This window comes from Neopelma chrysocephalum, unplaced genomic scaffold (assembly GCF_003984885.1).
Source record: "Neopelma chrysocephalum unplaced genomic scaffold, ASM398488v2 Primary Assembly neopelma1_23, whole genome shotgun sequence".
Classification (NCBI taxonomy): Eukaryota; Metazoa; Chordata; class Aves; order Passeriformes; family Pipridae; genus Neopelma; species Neopelma chrysocephalum.
This window is the reverse complement of record NW_020897691.1, coordinates 32,153,710-32,167,564: the sequence shown is the minus strand read 5'-3', so window position 1 is coordinate 32,167,564 and position 13,855 is coordinate 32,153,710. Positions and strand designations below refer to the sequence as shown.

At 40.5% G+C, this 13,855-nt stretch overlaps 1 protein-coding gene across 1 annotated transcript; it reads right to left on the bottom strand.

Annotated features, from left to right (window-relative positions):
* Positions 1-2,857: 2,857 nt before the first annotated feature.
* Positions 2,858-13,746, bottom strand: ZUP1 (zinc finger containing ubiquitin peptidase 1). The gene is made up of 9 exons (XM_027692711.1): positions 13,390-13,746; positions 10,215-10,331; positions 9,165-9,274; positions 8,256-8,424; positions 6,579-6,767; positions 6,106-6,274; positions 5,317-5,468; positions 4,759-4,979; positions 2,858-3,562 (listed from the first exon to the last, which is right to left on the bottom strand). The coding sequence occupies exons 1-9, from the start codon at positions 13,679-13,681 to the stop codon at positions 3,515-3,517; spliced, it is 1,467 nt and encodes a 488-aa protein (XP_027548512.1). The 5' UTR covers positions 13,682-13,746; the 3' UTR covers positions 2,858-3,514.
* Positions 13,747-13,855: the final 109 nt, after the last annotated feature.

Below are 13,855 nucleotides of genomic sequence, written 5' to 3'. Positions count from 1 at the left end.
CATTTCTAAACAATTCATGGAAAGGCCAAGGTTAGATGCTCTTTGTCAAATCAAAATGATTATTTGGAGTAGTGTGGGGATCTTTTTAAATAGAAGTTGCATCCTGCTGTGGCTGGTTGTTAGGGCATTGATTTATTAGCAATCAAAAGAAGTCACCATAGCTTGAACATGTAGACATCATAGCAGGAAGCAGGGGTCAGGGTCCAAAACTTGTCTTCCCCCCCAGGGAAGTACAGTTGGTGTCTGAAAAAAAAGTTGAAACAAAATGTTCCCTCCTCAGATCACGTCCTGTGCCCTCCTGGCTGAGGCTGTGCTTAAATGGATGGAAGGCTATTGGAGGGGGAAAAATGCTAGAGATGTATCAGAGACTTTACAGGTGCATATATGGGGAGAAGAGAAACTACAGCTCTAGTTTGTGAGTGGTTTCAATGGATAGAGCTGAGGAATACTCAGGACTCCCCTTCGTAAGTAACGTGTAAGTCATTACTGTCTACAATGGTGAATATATCCTAGATCAAATGTATGTGATGAGTTGTTGAATTTGCAAACAGTTTTGAATTGTTGATAGGAAAAAATATTGAGATATGTCTACATATCTCCTCAGGGAAATCCATGGGCAAGCCACTCTACAGAGCTGAGCCATGAACAGGTTAAATCATGGTAGTGAGTCAATTAATATATAAGGAAGGACATACTCATTGACAGCTGTTTACAAAAGTGTGCTATTCTTGGAAGAGAAAAACAGATCAAAGTCCTTCTGTCACTTCCTGCACAAAAGCATTTAACCAAATATTTAGGGTCTTGCAAATAGATCCAAACAGGATTTTGTTGTTTCTATGAGGCAATTATTTGCAAAGAAGATAAAAAGTTCGGATTCTGAAAACTCAGGGGAGTCTGACAATAAGAGCAGTTATTTTATTTAGCATTGAGCCCAAGCAGATTCATTCTCTCTCTCAGGGCAAACTTTAGTAGTGATTCAGGTTAAATTCTGTGTCTCAGTAGGGTTATTTTAATGTTTTGTTACCACACTGCTTTCTTTCCCATGATGTCATCATCACTGGACTACTCTGGCCTCCAAGCGGGAGGTCTGGAGACACACCATCTATAACGCTGCTGATGCTTTTGAGAGCGCACACAGGATCACTCTTGAGGAGAAAAGACAATGCAGAAAGAATCATGTCTTGCTGATACCACCTAAGGAGACTTTCTGCTGTGTCTTTTGCAACCGGACCTGTCTATCTCGTATTGGCCTTTTTAGCCACCATCGCGCTTGTAGCAAATGTGGGTAGAGCCCTTCCCAAATCTTAGTTCGGAAGCCTAGCCATGATGATTCATGATACATCGTTACCACACTGCTTTCTTTCCCATGATGTTCAGTTCATGTTTGAACTTTACCCCATTACCCTGCTCCAGCTGCAATTCCCTGAAAAGGCTGTTGTTTGTTACACCATGATTGTCTTGGTTGGTCAGACCTTTACATGGCATTCCTGGGGTCAAGCTGAAACGAGTAAGACACCAAGAACTTGACCTTAATAAATCTAATTAGCCTTGTGTTGCTCTGACACTCCCAGAGTGCTTGTTAAAAAGAAACCAAAAAACCAATCAAACAAAAAACCCCACAACAAAACAAGACAAAAACCAAACCCAAAATCTATTGAGATCTTGGCATAAGGTCATATTTACAAAAGGAATCAAATATCTCAAATGGTTGGTTGGTGTCTAGGTGGTGCCAGGAATCATTGCTACAAGAGCCCTTACAGAGCTACCTTCAGCTGCATCAAGCAAGGCCTCCACTCTTCTGCTCACCTATCACCTGGCTGCCCCATGGTAATAACATAGGAATAAAATGGTACATACAAGGCAGAACAAGGAAGTATTTCAAATTTGGCACATTACAGCTTTCGACTGAAACACCAGCTCAACTGCAGAAGCCAAGAGGTGGTACTGCAATTCCTGCTTCTTCAGCTTGCACATCTGGGCACAATGTCACACTGGTAAAGAGCAAGCTTGGGCTGGAATTAGCAGAGCCTGAGCAAGGAACAAACTCAGTCCCAATCCCAGGCAGGTGCAGGAACAGTGCAGAAGAGATTGAAGCACATCTACGAGAGGTTAAATGATTGTGTGGCTGCAAAACTTCACATTACATAAGGACACATGCCACATAGACCAGGGCTAATACGGGACTGATGTCCCTAGTGTCAGCCCCTGTTCTGTCCTAAGTATTTAAACCTTTTACAGCTTATAGGTCACTTCTACATACCTACTGAAACAAATGCATTTTCATGAATTTTTTTTACCTTCACGCACATTTCAGAAAAATCAGCGTTTTATGGGTTGTAATATCTTTACATGCTCACGTGTTTCACTGCTTCCAAAAATTGCCAGAGTACATGAGAGCACATGAGAGAGACAGGTTAATGGAAAGGCTCTTACACCTCTAAGGGTTAACACCAAAAAGAGTCTAAATGAAAGGGATGTATCTAAGGTCCAGTTACAACAACTGGATGATACAGCATGACTCAGTTGCTTAAGCAAAGACATACAGTGCTATCTGCAACACACTCAAACACCCTCCCAGCCTCCAGCTGCCCTCTTGGAGAGGCTTGGCTCTTACTTTCAACCAGAGCAGCATGTCTTAGATACAGTAAGGTGCCTCTAACACCTAAGATACTTGTTTCAGCAGATAGCTCCACAGTCTCTTTAACTGCACAGGGTTAACGGCATTAACCCTGTGCAGCAGAGCTGCTAGTCGAAAGCCAGTTCATGTCCTTTTGAGATGCCTTTGAGACCTAGGGGATATACATTATAAAATGTACACAAAAATAGAAATTAAAAAAAGGATGAAATTAAAGAAACATTTTTAAAAACATATTTAGTTTATTTATCCATGGTACAAAAGAAATATTATCTTCCTATACCCCAAAGATTGTCTTGTGTGGCATCTAAAGCATGAGCACTCTACTCTGGACAGCTCTTTCTTAGACTTCACAGCCAATGCCAACACTGATCCACCTCTGTGTTCATGTTTACAGGTGATATCTCTAGAGAAACCAGCTAACTGAAAAGAAGTTCAGTAGTAAACTAATCCCTGGTGTAACAGACTGTACTGTGGAGAAATAGAGGACTGGTCACAGAGGACGCATAATTACATTTACAGACATAAACCATGACCAGGAACTCCAATAAACTAGTTCCATAGTATCTTTATCCACTGCTTATTAACAGTGCATAGTTTGATACAAGACAGTAGGTGTTGCTCATTTAAGCAACTAAGAAAATAGCACATTTTCTAGTAAGACAAAGACTCCAATACTTCAGAGTTAGTTATATCAGGACGGCAGAGTTTTGACTGAACACCAAAACTACACGTTTACTCCAGTGTTGTGCTTCTCCAGAGCCCCCAAGCATTATAGAGACATAATTTAAGTCTAGAAATTGTTGAGTTAGGATCACAGTCCAAAAGTTTAATGTTTTGCATCCAACAAATTCCATAAACAGGTAATAAAGGTATCCTTTAAGGAATCTTCTCTGATGTTAAGACCTGAGAAGCACGGCAGCGAGCCTAAAAATAGGTGAGGAGAGAAGGGAAGAGAATAATTTGATGAACAAAACCACCACTTTAGAGAGCTTTTTCCAAATTAGTAGTGTAGTAAGCTTAATGAGTATAAGGGGTTATATTTCATCTTAATTAAATGGGAGGTTTCAAGATAACATTTTAAACAACCGATATTTTTAAATATAAATCAAATCTTCAAAAAGAAGAAAAAAAAAGTACCATACTAAAGACAACAAACCCACTCCTTCCCAATCCCAAATGACACTTCTTTTTACTGTGTCTTGAATTTTAAAGTTTTTGTCAGTAGGAGGAGAGGACAGCCACATGTTCAGGGCCAGAAAACTCTTAAGATAATACCTCATTACAACATACACATGTAAAATACAGTTGAGCAAGTAATTCAGTCACCAGTTATTTAACAGCTTAAATGAAAGTCTGTCCTGAAGTTTGAATGTAAGGCACCACAGAATTGGAACAGGGGTCCTCAGAATCAATTTGTTAGTGTAGGGAAGAGAAAGCTTAAAAAACAAAAACTACATCTGACAATCAGCTGAAAACTTCTAAGGTCATAAAAAAGCTAAAATGCCCAAAGCCAAACACATGGAAAGGGTTTATAAAAATTCCAACAACTCAAACTTTTAAGTTTCTCAGACCTGTGTTTTAAATATATGAAGTTCTAAATACTTGTAGAAAGCTGAATGCACTAGTTGCAGCGTCCAAGCTGAGGACACATTGGATGGTTAGGCCTCAGTCTCTGCGCACCTTTTTCTTCAACTATCAAAGGCTCATAGACACCACATAGCTTTACAAAATTGCAATAAAAACCTCTGAACATATTTTGCACTATGAATCTTTGTAAGTAACTTCCATGCTCACAATTAGTTATTTAGGACAAAACATTATAAGAAAATGAAAAGTTAAAAAAAGCACCTAATTTACATCCACAAACAGCTGCAAGCTTCATACTAGATTTAGAAGTTGTCAGTTGCAGCAAGGCGGCATTCCTATATATGCAAAACGTTTTTGTTTTTGATATCCTGGGATTATATAAGCAGAAAGTAACAGAGAAGAAGAACAGGGAAAGTGAAGAAATGAAAAAAATCCACCATGCAACCATATATGAATGTGCATTTGAGTATTAAAGAAGAACTGCAGATTGTCTTAAATGTTCTTAAACTGAAACTATTTTCTGAAATACATACAGCTTTCTCTTCCAAAGACAGCACCCCATCTACAGCCACTATCTGGTACTGCTTTTCTTTTAGGCTACCCATAAATTTCCGAAGTAGTTTGAGATTAGTTCCATCACTGTTTTGTTTCAGCAGTTTCTGCATTTCTTGGGAAGAACATCCTGGGTCAAACAGTAGCAAACATAAGCTTTTGTTTTTCTTCTCTTCTATTCCAACAACAGTACGACTATGACCTAATATCAAAATAGAGTTTCAGTATTTTAAAAACATATAAATCCCATTTATTTCCTTGTAGCATAGTACTGATTTTCAGGTCAAGGAAGGCATTACTTTTTAATTAAATTTAATAAGATAGTTATAAGTAAAGAGTACATGTCAAAAAGTTGAGATCCTAATCACATCCAGTTCTTCTATTCAATAAAATACAAACTTTAACATTGCTTTTACCAAATACAAAATAAAGCCATGCCTTCAATTCAATGAGGAAGGATGACAAAATGCTGCTCTGAATTACAGCAGATATCAAGAGAGATAGAGAATAGTAAGGAACCAGCATATAGCGATACTGACCTTGATGTTGCAAGTAGATGGGTGGTTTGGAAGTACACACCACCTTTGCACCACCTTCATTATCTGTAGAATAGTAATGCAAAACCCATTCAAATAAACGAGGGTGTGTACCCATAGGACCAGTTGGTTTGTGAAAGTCAATGATTTGGCATCTACAAAACACAGAGGATGAAAACAACAATAAAATTTCAAGCAGGTTGTTTGCTTAAAAAAAAAAAAAAATTCACCTCTTCTCCCTTCCTCTGGCACCAAGAATATTTTATAAATACAGCAATTCAAGGCATCAAGTGGTCCTTAACACCTTTTTTTTTAATACAGGAGTAAGGGACGTGTAATTATAATGCAATGCAATATATACTGTTCCAAACTGGAAAATTTACTACATGACAAAGAAATGTTCTACTCTGTTCTGTCAAACAAGAAGTTGTGAAGCTTGCAAAAATTAATGTTAGATTTTTTTTAATGTGATACACATAGAGAATCCAATTAAAAGATATAGAAAATAGCTGAAATTGAGATTCTTCTTGAGAAGAGACTTTTAGAGAAATTAAGCTTTTAAACAGTGTTTGAATTTATGCATATGTGGCATAATTTTGCACCAAGTCTCAATGATCTAAGCAGTTATTGGGTTTATGTACCTCCATAAGTAGTTATACAGTTTCATGCTGCACTAAATCAGATCTGTTTACAGACTGGTTAAAGCCACTAAGGTAGCTTTGTCATTACACACACGAATTCTAACCTTTAAAGGTCTAGCACTTAAAAATAATAACAAAAACCAATATTTACTTCATCCTGAGACTGGTTAACAGTGAATAAATTTCACATGCTCCTATCCATGCTTTGGAACCATGTAATCTGTTGTTGAAGTGAGATGCCCCATGAGGATCAAAACCTTCTCTCCAGGCATCTTCAATCATGGACTGAATCTTTGGTATACTAGGAATTAGTGTAGTATCTGGAACAGAAAAGCTTTTGAATTGTTGTTACTGTTATTGAAATAGTCTATTAATTAAAAATATTCAGTTTCTTTTATAAGAAGTAGTTGATGCTACAAAGATACGCCAAAAAAACTGAGGGTAAAACTTCAACCACATCGTGTCTTGCCAGTATTCACCTTTCTGACTCTTTCCACATGGTATAACAACCATTTAATAGGTATCATTTACATTGTATGACTTGCTGTGTAAATTAAAAGGCAAAACATCAATCATCAGGCTGTCATCCCAGGTATGTGAAACAAACCGCGTTTTGTTTAATACCTGTCAGGCAGTCTCTATACAAACTGTTCTGCAACAGTGAGGAGAGGAGCATTTGGAAGTTCCTGTACCCACAACCCCAGCCTCTGTCGCCCAAGGATGAGTGGAAGTGATCTACTCCTGCTGAAAGCCATACGTGCCTCACATCTTTGTTCTCATTCTGATAGTATTTGCACAATGCTTCAATGACTCCTAAAAGAAGACAAAATATAAAGTTTACCTGTAAAATGAACTACAAAATTTTCCAGAAGATTCTTTGTCCAACTTGGAAAATATACATATTAATACAATTTATTTTAAAACTTCTAAGTGACCCTACGTTACATTGGGAACCCAAATTACAAAACCAGTGGACATTGCACCTACTTAATTTCAATGGTCTTTATTTTGATGAATTTATGTACTATGAAGCTTTCAAAATGAAATCTATTTTTTCATTGTTGCTATACAATTTTATATTAAACAGCTTGGACTACATTATAAACTGTGATAGTCACAGGAACTATTACAATGATATAGAAAAAGTATGTCACCAATAAAGCATTCCTATGCCCCTGCCACCCCCAGTACAACATCCTCTTAAAAACATGGCAACACTTTTTATTCCCCACAACTTCTTTTTCCAGGAGAAACAAAGAGGGGATAAAAAAGAAATGGCACAGAACTTGAGAATTACTGTAAATATTTTAAAATAATCCACTTGCAGGATATTCCAAATCCTCCTTTGTTACATGAAAGAACACACTTGGGAATGCTCTCTTCAATCTGTGTATGTAAATTCTCAAACACCCTCTATTGCCATGCTATTGTGAAGAGAATTATTCCATAGTCATCACAGATTATTTTCTGAATACCTCTCTGAAATCCAAATCAGTACCAAGAATGAAAACTTTAAATGTGTTATTTCCATGCAATATATTTAATAGAAGAAATTTTATTTCACCTGTCAAGAACCAAATAGATATTTTGTGAGCTATTGCCATTAGCAATAAGCTAAAAGACCTTTGAATCATGGTCTTGGAAAGGAAAGACGAGACCCTTCTAAAAAGGACACAGAAATCCACCCGCACTGTATTTTTTTACCAACTACAAAACATCTAAAAGAAGACGTATCAAGTAGATGTCTATTCCTCCCAGTCCTCTCTTGGACTTTGTAATCAGATGTGTAATCAGGACACTGTGCTTACCTGCAACAAGCTTACATGACATTACAATTAAATGAAACACAAGATAAAAAGCTACTGTAAATTTGAAATGCTACACTAGATTAGGAACCAATGAGTACTAAGTAGTAAACAAGTATACAGTCAAGGGCAACCAACTTGTAATAAGACAGTTACATCTTTTGATATAGACTATATTTGTGGCCTTAACCAGACAACTTGGTCTCAAGGTTCCACGTGAAAAAAAAAAAAAGGAAAAAAAAAAAGAGGCAAAAAACCCCACAGTTCAGAATACAGATTAGAAATACATTAAGCTTTAATTGCCTTATTAGTTTAGTGTATTTATTTAGTCCTCACCAGGACTACAATAGTATAGATTGATCTAGAAAATAAGAATTAGAACTAGGATGCAACCAATACTAAACAACCAATTACATGTTTTGTTAAAGACCACTTTGGTCACTACAACCTAAGTCTAGAAAAAAAAGTCTTAGTTGTATAATTTCAGCGTTTTTACCTGAAGTCTTTGTTTTCCCGTCATCTATACCAAAAGCCAAACTTTCCATCATGTCAGCTTTTCTCTTGTGATATTCAAAGGGCTGCATCCTTCCTCTATCAACTTCTCTTTCCATATTCTTTAGAAATTGCTGCTTGTAGCCACCAGAATTATCCAAGCCATACTGTCTCTGTTAGGGATGGAATGTGCGTGATTTAAATCACAATTTTAAAATTCACCTGTTGTGCATGCAGCTTTTCAAAATCACTGTCACTAACTTTGAAAAACAGACATAAAAACTTCAGAATTACAATTATTTTAGAGCTGAAGGCCAAGCTTCATTCCTGAATATGAGTGTGGGTCTACGAAAGCCACATCGGGAAGAGCAGACACATCCCTCTGCTCCCTCTTGGCAGAGCCACTGGCACAGAGGCAGTCTGGCAAGGAGGTAGCGAGAGTGGGAAATGAGTTACCAGGGCTGTGAGGTGGGAAGCAGAGCGAAGCAGGACCTAGAGCAGGTGATGATATTCTGGAAGAGGACAGCCAACATGCTCAGGGCCTTTGGCACTCTGACAGGGAACATGCTCCATGCTGCACTGCAAGGCAGAGCACTAGAGCTGGGTGGAGCATAGGCAGCAGGTGCGCTGGTGAGAGCAGTAGGGGAGCACCCAGCCCCATCCTAAGCCAGCACCACTCAAAGCAGCAAAGCCAAATAGCTAAAGGCAGGCAAGTCCAGCACCTGTGCCAGGATCAGGGTTTCCAAAAGCATGCATTTGCTTCCAACCCACTCCTGCACCATCACCTCAACACAGACTGGTGACTTGCACAGGTCTGACTTGGTTTGGCCATTTTAGGACATTGCAATTCCAAGATACTCAGTTTCTAATGGCACAACTGTTGTAAGTTTACCATTTAGAAACAATAGTGTACCTGCAGCTTTTTAAATTCTTCCCTCTCTCGCTTCTCTTCTTCTGATCTTTGCCATTTATCTTCTTCAGTCTGGAGCTGTCGAGCCAGTTCTAAATCACTTATGTGTCCACCTACCCCAGAATAACATTCCAAAGAGAGGTGACTTGATCAGAAGGTTAATAATGCTTTGATGGATCACTTAAGTTTTAAAGATTCGTTTCTAAGCAGACATATGTAAACACAACTAGGCATTAATTTTAGGAAATGCATCCTAAATTATTTTGACCTATTAGCAACAAACACTGAACAGGAACGACTGTATTCAGTCTGCTAAGACTTGGACTCTTGACTTGGACAAAGTTTATGCGGTTACTGGAGCAATTACTTGGCAAATAATGCATGTACCTCTACCACTAAGAAGACAGCTTTTGTTTATTATGTTTCACTTCATTGTTAGCAAGAAGTCCCAGTTTCTTGAATACCACACACTTATTAGCTTCTAGGACCATTGCCAGCAGTCTTATAAGGAAGTGACAAAACCAAATTTAGGATCAGAGAACTGGACAGGGAATCTCTAGGATTTTGTTAGCCATGTTAATAAATAAAATTCATTTTGATTCCTTTACTTTAACAATATGACTAGTGAATCAGCACGAGCATTTATAGAAAAGAATTGAGGAAAAAAGTTTTCATAAGCTATAAATTTTCAGCAGAACATACCACTGTAAATTCAATTTATAAAAACCTTCTACAGAGCTAGAAAAAGAAATATATAATACTGCTGTCTCTTAAACATTTTTTGCTTTAAGTTTTACTTTTGGCTAATATGCAGTTCATTTACTCAACAAACGTGCATAGACAAAGATTTCTTTTAGCATGTGTAATTAAACAGAGCACTTGGGCAAGTGATAGGACCTGCTATTAACTATGTTAACTTCATAATATATGTGTCCCATTCTCTTTTTAAATACAAAAATATTTATATTAAGTTTTGCACGAGATTCTATTCTCCAACATGCAAATACTTGTAAATGCTTTCAAGCATTATCAAGCCTGGATCCTTTCAGGTACCTTCTGAAAAGCTGTGTTCCTCTAAGTGCAAATTCACATGTTCTTCAAGAATCTGAAGGTTTGTACAGGTAAGACCGCACATAGGACATTCATATAGCTGTTCATCATTTCCAGTGTCTGAAAAAAAATGCAGTTCCTTGATTAATGCAATTCCTGGGGCTTTTTATGAGAATCACCCCCCTAACTGATATATATTCTACACATTACCATTGAAATTCTCCAGTGAAAGGCAGCAAATTCTAAACAGCTGTTACTCTCTTAACCACTTAAGAATTTGTATATAACTACACGACAATTTTAAGACATTTTTTCCTTGTTTCCATTACATTTTGCCCCATTTAACTTAGAGATCACAATTTGCTATGATATTTGTATTAAGAAATGCTTAGTCTTAAATATCAAACCACTAATAAAAAGATCTGTTCTGCTAACAGAACACTTGCTTACAAAAACTTAATATTCATGTGATAACACAACATTTGATGGGCCGAAAGAATAAAATAAAATGTGCTGTCATTCTTACTTTGTTGGTCTTCCTATATCTCCTTAAATATATATTCTTTCTGCAGGTTTAGTAGTATTACTGAGAGTACCACATAGGATAAGTAAAGTTCAAATGGATATCTGGAGATCATCTAGTCCCTCATAGCAGGGTCAAATTTAAACAGGTTAAGTTACATGGGGTCTTTTCCAGTCAGTTTTTAAATTTCAAGGATGGACACTCCACACGTTCCCCAAGCAACATATTCCAGTGTTTGACTACTCTCACAGTAAAAAAAAATAAGTGTTCTTGCATTTAAATGGCATTCTTTTGATTTTTTGATTTGTGGCCACTGCCTGTTGTCTTGTCACCGAGATCCATATCCAAATGCCCGACTCCATCTTTACTGCTCTCCTTTTGAGTTCCTAGATTTTACTTGCATCTTCCTAGGCTCACAAAACACAAGAATTAATATTCTATGGTAGCTGTTTCTGGAAAGCATTTGTCCAGGCTAAATATTCATGATGGGCTGGAAGGAAACGTGGTGGTATAATAACGTAAATTCACCAGGAGCATTTTACATAACACTGCAAACATAGAGTTTTCTTAAACATACTATGCACATAAAAAACCAAAACACCCATAATAAAACCATTTTAAAGTAGAAATTGCCACGCAGGCAACTAAGTTATTTATTTAAGTTTCACATTATTTGCACCCATAGCAGAAAGATATTCTTCAATGCTAAGACCTGGGGTTTTTTTGGTTAAAAATAACATTTTAATCACAGATTATGCAGTGAGGTTGATTATACTGCCACATTCTGCATCCTAATCATCTGTAATGGGTTTCTGTGGCTAGGTTTTGCTAGTGGGGGGAGCTACAGGGGTGGCTTCTGTTAGAAGTTGCTAGAAGCTTCCCCTGTCTTATGGACCCAATGCCAGCCAGCTCCAGAACAGGCTTCCTCCTTGGCCAAGGCCAAGCCAACTAAGAGCGACAGTAACGCCTCCGTGATAACATACTTAAGAACAGAAAGGTATTGCACAGCAAAAATTCCAGCCAGGGAAGAGCAGAGTGACAACATGGGAACAACAATGCAGACACCAAGGTCAATGCAGAAGGAGGGGGAGGAGTGCTCCAGGTGCTGGAGCTAAGGCCCCTGCAGCCCATGTGGAACACCATGGTGGAGCAGCTGTGCCCCTGCAGCCCATGGAGGACCATCAGAGACCCACCTGCAGCCCATGGAGAAGCCCATGCTGGAGCAGGTGGATATCCGAAGGAAGCTGTGACCCCGTGGGAGGCCCAAGATGGAGCAGGGTCCTGCCAGGAACCTGAGAGGAGAGGGAAGCCCACATTGGAGTAGGTTTTTCCTGGTTAGGACTTGTGGCCCCTGTGGGGGACCCACACTGGTACAGCTCATTCTGGAAGGACTGCACCCTATGGAGAAGTGACCCACGGGACAGCAGTTTGGGAAGAACTGTTACCTGTGGGATGAACTCATGCCGGAGAGGTCCATCAAGGACTATCTCCTATGGGAGGAACCCCACAGGAGCAGGGGAAGGACTCCTCTGAGCAGCAGCAGAAACAACAACTGACCATAACCCCCATTCTCCATCCCCCTGCACTGCTGTGGGGAAGGAGGAGAACATGGAAAGAAGGAGGGGTGGGGGGAAGGTGTTTTTAAGATTATTTTACTTCTCACTGCTCAGCTGCTCTGACCCTGTTAGCAATAAATTCAATTAATATCTCCACTTTGAGTCTGTTTTGCCCATGATGGTGATCAGTAAGTGACCCCTCTCAGCTCTTATCTCAACTCATGAATTCTTCGTTGTTTTTTTTTCCTCTCCTCTGTCCAGTTGCAGAGGGGAGTGAGAGAGCAGCTGTAGTGAGTACCTGGTGTCCAGCCAGGGTCAACCTACTACATCATCATTTTTTAATCTTTTCAGTACATACAGTGCGTTTCATCATGAATACTAGTCTTCTAAGGGAATTACCCACTAGCAAAGATGCCACCGGTAAGTTTCTGAAATAGCCACCAGCAACTTGGACAGTTAGTCAAAATAAAATTCTGATCATGACTAAAATAAAATAACAGTATTTAAATAGCAGCTATTTCCCTTAATCCAACTTTATCCTCGAGAATATCTCTGTCCAAACCAATATTTAGCACTTCCGAATACTTCGGTGCTGGATCTTTTCCAAGCCTCTACTTCAAAGTCAAAAACTTCCTTTCCCTAACACCTAATGGAACCACTTTATGGGATCCCGTCATAGACGACTCTTGAAGAGGCAAAGCCAAATCTTTGCAACCAAACATACGCCCAACAGATAAAAAAAACCCTCCCCACCACACAAAAGGTTTACGATTTGCTTTCACTGACACGGCGTACTGGGATCATACAACACCCTGCGGGCTCCCCTGCACTGGCGTTTGTAGTTCAGCTCCGGAGCAGATCCTTCAAGTGACGCCCCTCCCGCCTTCAGTCACTCACTTCCCCTTTCCAAGGGACTTTTCTCCACCGCCCTCAGTCGCTGCCCCGTATCTGCACCCAGAGGAGGCCTCGGAGCTCTCTGGGATAGAAGCACAGAGGAGGAGGCACTCCGGGAGCATCCTAGCGCGATGCGCTCATCCCAGCCCGGTTCTCCGCTCCCCGACCTCCATGAGGAGAACGCCCCTCCCTCACCGCCGCTCACCCGTGCCTGGGGCGCCCAGCAGGTGCCCGTGCCGCTCCCGGACGTGCTCCTCCAGCTCCCGCCCCGCCGCCTCCCCGCAGAACGGGCACCCGAGCGGTGCCCCAGGGCGGGAGGAGCCCGGAGGCCCCGGCTCCGGGTGGGATGTCTCCAAATGCCGGCGGAGCTCGTCGCAGCCCGGGGCGGCGGCGGCGCGGCAGAGCGGGCAGCGGGGCTGGCGGCGGCATAAGGGTAGGCGCCGCCGCGCCGCCGCCTCCGCGGGCAGCGCCTGCCCGCACACGTCGCACAGCACCATCGCGACCGCACAGACTACGCGAACACCGCGCGCCTGCTGCCTCCCAGTGTGTCCAGTCCAGTCCAGCCCAGCTCAGCTCAGCTCCGCTCCGCTCCGCTCCGCCCCGCCCCGCCCCGCCCCGCTCTGCTCTGCTCTGCTCTGCTCTGCTCTGCTCTGCCCTGCCCTACCCGCGCG